We start from the raw sequence: 6,434 nt of genomic DNA on the forward strand, positions 1-6,434 counted from the left end.
CACCTTTAGAATGTAGCTTATGAAATATGAAAGTTATGAAGAACATGACGAAGCGCGTTTTGGAACCACCGGTGGACTCAAGGAGCTTAAAAGGTTAATGTCGCCAACCTTCTCCTAAACCTTAAACCAAACGTCAACACTTTATTTTAAGAGTCATTTCCAGATATGCAGCTGCTGAAGAAACTAAACTGAACTTTCAATGTTTTACTTTAATGAATTAAAGCCGTTACTGTGATTATCGGACGTCTGACGATCCGTCCGTTTATCACTGACCAGTAACAGCTACTTACTGTACTCCTTTAAAGAGAGTGAATCTGAGGAGGCAGTTATGAGGTTTTATTCTTTTATTAAAATAATAACCACACTCTGCTGAAGTGCTTCATACCTTCACAGCATTCCTGACACTGAAACTGTGGATTAGGTCTAATGAAGTGAATTCACTGTTTAAACTGAAAGGTTATAAAAACTGATTGATTATGAAAGTGATGCAGCAGAACGGAGAATCCGAGAGGAAAACCGGATCAGCAGAAACTTCCCTTTTTCCCTTTCATCCCCAGAGTGCACGCGGCCGGCTTCTCTCCCTGAAACACAGAACAGCAGAACACGTCAATAATAAAACACTGAGTGATTTAAACTCTGCATGCACTGATTTAAAACGTCTGCAGCATTTAATACGTTTTAAATGTCATTTCTTTAGTTTAATAAATACCACAGCAACCTTTATAATTCAAAAGACTGACATCCTGAACTCTACAAACTCTGACTTAAGAAGATTTAATACTTTATTAAAGCCTTCAATTTGTAAAATGTCAATTTAGATAAATGTAGACACACTGAGCTCCAGCAGGGGGAGTCAGAGAGTAAATATAACTCAAAAGCAGCTGCGTTTCCACCTTTAAACCAAGACAGGCATTTAGTAAACATTTCAGCTTCTGTTCTTTACTGAGCTGGTTGTCAATAAGGATGGATGAACACACACACACACACACACATACACACACGCACACACGCACACACACACACACACACACACACACACCCCTAGGCCATTTATTAAAGGGCCAATTCTGTATTGTGTTTTCCTGATGGGTTGATATCACACTGTAAAGGATCCTAATGGTTTGTACTATGGGATTCATTCTAGACGCATCTGATGGATTTCTAATGTGATCTAAAGGTGTTCTACAGGGAACCAGCAGGTAAGTTGTAGTAGGTACCTAGCAGAATTAATGACTTCCCTGCTAAAAAAGACCATCAGGATTAAAACCTTTGTGTCACAAAATTGGACTGATTAGGCCTTTTATTAAAAGGCTGAATTACCCATCACTGAAAGAAGCGAAACCACCTTAAAAATTAGGACAATAATAACCGTAATGAGGACACGATGGTCATTATTATCTTCAGCGTTAGACTCAGGATTTCTAGGTTTTTACACTCATATATAATGTAAGAACTAAAATATAAACGTTGTTGTCAGTGATGACCCAGACTGACCTTGTACAAACTGCAGACGAGGTTGAAGAGGGAGCTCATGGCTTTCTGCTGCAGGTCTTCAGTGTGTTCCTGAAAACAGAGACACTCAACTGAAAAACGCGTTTAAATTAATAATAAAGATCTGCTGTTTACAGAGATGAATATGAATTAATTTATATTGTTTTTTGGGTTCAGCTGTGGCGGTGGGGGGGTCAGTGTGGGGGGGCAGTGTGGAGGGGGCAGTGTAGGGGGGAGGGGGATCACTGTACAGGTTTTTAAGGACTGAAGTTTATTTTTTCAGTGAGACCCGTTTTGTTGGCTGGTTCAGTGTTTGAGCCTCATGTTTTATACGTCTGTGTCTTTGTGCAGAATTCCAGGCACCCCGAGCTGAAAAACAGGAATTGGTCTGTAACATCATGATAACATCACAATAATGGAAGGAATGATTTTCCTGCACTGACCGATCAGACATAAAAGAAGGCGGGTCTTTGCTGGATGTAATGGAGATCAATGGTCAGTCAGTACAGATTAAAATAATCAGGACGGATATAAAGCAGCTTTATCAGTGAGATAAACATCGATCCAGCTCTGGGATGATCGGTCTGATCGGGAATGGTGAGCTTTTATACAGCTTTTTGATCGGATGTACGGTTTTCCCTGATAGTAAGAGGATAGTGGGCCACTGTCAGCCCACTGATGGCAAAGCTGGTGGTCCACAGATGTGCTCAGTGTTTTCCGGACGGCCCACCAGTGTTTAAGCGAGTAATAGAGAAAATTCCACTGATCATCTCTCATTTTTCACTCACAGTCCAGTTTACTGATTTTCCTTCCTTCGTTTCTTTAATTACACTCTGTAGACTAGTTTACTGAATAATTTTAATCCAGCTCAGTGTCAGAAACATTTACTGTAAAATCATTTTATACCAGGCTGTCATTATTTTTTTCTCTCAGTTGTTTGTAATATTTTCTAAAATAAAAGTCTGTCTGCATTTACAATCTGTTTGAGGAGATTAAAAACTAGTTAGAGCTTGTATGCAGCACAGTAATGTGGGTGGTCCGAGGGGGACCAGCAGTGGCAAACAGTCAGGGCGGTGCCGACCTTATCAAGCCAGCAGACCCATATATGCTCATTATCTGGGTTGTACAGACATTGTTACATTAGTCCCACCTACATAGAAATGAATGGGATGAAAATTTGTCCATCCAACTTATATGAAGATGATACAAGTTCATTAGCAACATCCTACTAAGCACCAACGAGCAACACACTGGCAACCACCTGGAATAGCATCGCTTACAAACCACCATAGTAACCATCCAAAATACTTCAGTACCTAACTGGAAAACCCCTAGAACCATCAGGGAACTGATGAAGCTTCAGAACATCCACAATAACGAGTTTAGTTTAGTGACTGTGTTAGCAGCACCACAGTCAGCAGTAGATCACCTGTCTGTCTGAACAGGTAATTATCACAGCTGGCTGACCGAGATGAACATCGAATAGCAGCATTTAAAAACTGTGAAAAGGTCACTTCACATTCCTCGCCCTTCAGAAAAAACAGAGTGACCCCCTCCCCCCAGGGTTTTCTGAGTAATAAAGCAGTAATAAAGCTGTAATAAAGCTCTTACTCCATTGATGGTGATCCAGGGGACGTATTCGTGCGGCGGCTTCAGCGCTCCGGTCTTCACAGCGTTCTGATGCATCAGTTTGTTCCCCTCGTCTCCGGTCACGCAGGAGTCGATGGTCTTCCACGGAACATCACTGAACAGATCGGCGCACTGAGGACACAGCAGCAACCGTTACCATGGAGACCACCAGCACTTTAGCCCACCCATTCAGCCCACAGCACTTTAGCCCCCGCCCATTCAGCCCACTGCACTTTAGCCCCCGCCCATTCAGCAAAGCTCTAAGGGATAAAAAGAGGCTGGAAAATGATCATACAGATACTAATTTTGACTGTTTTAGGTACATAACCTACACAAATGTTTAAATGTACAGCTCATTGACAAAAATGAAGTACATGAACGTTATAGGCCAGAGGCTCTTTACAGTCATTAACTCCTCAGAAGCTCACAGACTCACCGGTTTCGCTGCATTCAGCACATCTTTGGCCATCTCCATGCAGTTTATCACCAAATACGCATAAATTCCCATTTTATTCAGCATGCAGGTCTGAAGATGAACACAAAGACGACATAAACGAGAATAATGTGTGGTTTATTTGTGCTACTGAGAACGGTGGAATTCTACAATTAGCTGAACCATCCCTTTCAGAAGACTGAGGTGGTGATGTGAACTCTCACCTCGATCATGTTGCCCTGACACTCGTCTGCTCCATGCTGACAGATGAACTCGTACTTGTCTCCAATCTTCTTCTCCTGCAGCACAAACACCAGCAGTTTAACCACAGCAGCAACACAAGCAGCGTTTAGACCGAAGGCTCAGAGACGGCCGAACCTGCGCGTTCCCGAACGGAACCAGCTCCACGTTCATGATGTCGCTCAGCATGAAGAACGTCGGCATGAGCTCCCCCACCAGGAACTGTCGGCAGCCGGGACACAGAGACTCGTAGTACAGACTGATGTTCACCGCCGCAGCGTTCGGCTTCGTCAGGTTAGACCTCAAACCCTCATCCAGCACCTGGAGGAACACAAGAGCATCATGGGAAAGTAAAAAAAAAAAAACAAAACAGCAAGGTCCCTCAAGACAATCACAGTAAATCAGCCACGATACTATATAATCACGATACTTCAGCCACGATACGAAATAATTCACGATACGATATAATCATGATACTACTGCCACCATACTATATAATCAAGATACTTCAGCCACAAAACGGTATAATCACGATACTTCAGCCACAATACGATATAATCACGATATTTCAGCCACGATACGGTACAATCACGATACTTCAGCCACGATACGGTACAATCACGATACTTCAGCCACAATACGATATAATCACGATATTTCAGCCACGATACGGTACAATCACGATACTTCAGCCACGATACGGTACAATCACGATACTTCAGCCACGATACGGTATAATCACGATACTTCAGCCACGATACGATATAATCACGATACTTCAGCCACGATACAATTCCAATGTGATATTTATACTGAATATACTTGCTGAATCAGATGCTCATTCACTACACAAAAGGGAATATTCTAAATGTCCCCATTAATTCAGTGGTTAAGATGTAAACAGAGCGGTTCAGAGTGGTTTGGTGTGAAACGCTCTGTTCTAGATAAACTTACCGAGTCAGAACTGTTCACAGTGGTGGTGATAGGGAACCAGACATCCACCTCTAAAAGCTCCCTCACAGAAAGTTCCTACATGAAATGGTTATGAATTCACTGCCTGATGACTGAGACACTGTTTTATGATAGTTTAGAGAACTTAAACTCCATTCATGGTGGAGGGATACATGCAGGGCGCTGTGAGGCAAAAACTGAATTTTGGATTATTGGAAAAATGGGTGGAATTCCCCTTTGAAGTCTGTAACACTGAATGTCAGCACTAATAACTGCAGACCATAACTAATCGTGCACTCAAGTCTGAGTGATGTATTATGAACTGCTTTATAATTGCATACTGAATCAATGAATCGGTGAATCAGTGAATCACTGACTCACTGATCCGACCGGATTCTGTGGTTTTATAGCCACGCCCACAGCAACTTGCGACAGAAGAAGCTCTTTTTCGTCAAACTTCCTGCACAGCCCAGATTAAATCACTGTACAGAGGTTCACACTGACAGCCAGACCTGACTGGATTAAAAGATAAAACATTTATCCGAACAGGCTGATTTCACTTTGAGATGCTTGATTAGAATCGGAGAGTCGGTGTTAGTGAATCGGCACAGACGCGTTATGAAAACATACCGGCATTCAAGACAGAAACGAGCCTTTTAAATCACATTTTAGTATTTAAACACACTTAAGCGCATTTAAGTGTGTTTAAGTGTCGATTCTACACATTAGTTTTCCTATTCGCGAACTTGTAGTTTGGAACTTTCCGTTCCACCTTAAATGGTGCAGCAGAGGCGCTCTAATGTAACTGCTGCACCATTTAAGGTGGAACGGAAAGTTCCAAACTTTGTCTTCGGACCTTACCCCGAGTTTGTCCGCAGATGAGCACCGGAGCCAGAGGCAGAGAGCAGCCAGCAGGAGTGAAGCTTTCAGGGCACACATTTTCCCAGTTTTCCCCTCTTTCCCTCTCAGTTTCTCCGAGTCCGCCGAATCCGAGTGAACCTTCCCTTCACCTCATTTTTATCCTCCTTTCTAAACTCGGCGCGGCGCTCTGATTGGCTGAGGCGTCACATGACGGCGGCGCGTCATCAATATCCAGCAGAACAGCAGCAGCTATAAAAGTCACCCGGGCTGCGTAAAAGCGGCGCAGCCCCCGCGCCGAGTCTGCGCAGCCGCCCCAGCTTCTCTGCTGATCTGCGATGGTTGCACAATAACTCAGTATATCACATTTACCACGGGGTTTGGAGATGATTAAGCTGTCACGAGGAGGGATCTTGTTCACCTGATAAACAGCCATTATGAAAAACAAACTGCGCACTAATGCTGTAATAAACTAGTGCAGCAGTGATCCATATTTTCTGCTGAAGAAGGACCATTAGAACCCACACTGTTAGAAATAAAGGTTCTGTGCAGGTACAATTCTGGTTTATCAAGGTACAAACAGTGTAAATGTTCCCTCAAAGGTTCAACAGTGGTTTTAAGGTCTGATTGTGAACCTTAAATAAGTTTTTCCAGGTGAAAAGTTCGTATTTGTACCTTTTCATAACCGAATGTTTTAAACAGAACAGTAAAATAAAAGCCTGGAGACGAGACGGGGTGTGTGGAGTCAGTACAGCTTAGAACATATCATTTCAGTGGATTATGGTTCAGTTATGTTCCCTGACTAAAGGTACTGAGATGGACCCTTGAGGGT

At 42.9% G+C, this 6,434-nt stretch overlaps 1 protein-coding gene across 1 annotated transcript; it reads right to left on the reverse strand.

Annotated features, from left to right (window-relative positions):
- Positions 1 to 329: 329 nt before the first annotated feature.
- Positions 330 to 5,773, reverse strand: ifi30 (IFI30 lysosomal thiol reductase). Its single transcript, XM_036565430.1, has 7 exons — positions 5,606 to 5,773; positions 3,932 to 4,114; positions 3,778 to 3,852; positions 3,557 to 3,646; positions 3,103 to 3,252; positions 1,495 to 1,563; positions 330 to 581 (listed from the first exon to the last, which is right to left on the reverse strand). The coding sequence occupies exons 1-7, from the start codon at positions 5,681 to 5,683 to the stop codon at positions 522 to 524; spliced, it is 705 nt and encodes a 234-aa protein (XP_036421323.1). The 5' UTR covers positions 5,684 to 5,773; the 3' UTR covers positions 330 to 521.
- Positions 5,774 to 6,434: the final 661 nt, after the last annotated feature.

Source organism: Colossoma macropomum, unplaced genomic scaffold (assembly GCF_904425465.1).
Source record: "Colossoma macropomum unplaced genomic scaffold, Colossoma_macropomum, whole genome shotgun sequence".
Classification (NCBI taxonomy): Eukaryota; Metazoa; Chordata; class Actinopteri; order Characiformes; family Serrasalmidae; genus Colossoma; species Colossoma macropomum.

Coding starts and splice junctions, on each gene's coding strand:
- ifi30 (XM_036565430.1), bottom strand. CDS start 5,683: ATGTGTGCCCTGAAAGCTTCACTCCTGCTGGCTGCTCTCTGCCTCTGG. Junction 3,853..3,931: donor TTCCGTTCGGGAACGCGCAG/GTTCGGCCGTCT, acceptor TTTGTGCTGCAG/GAGAAGAAGATTGGAGACAA. Junction 3,647..3,777: donor GTCAGGGCAACATGATCGAG/GTGAGAGTTCAC, acceptor GTTCATCTTCAG/ACCTGCATGCTGAATAAAAT.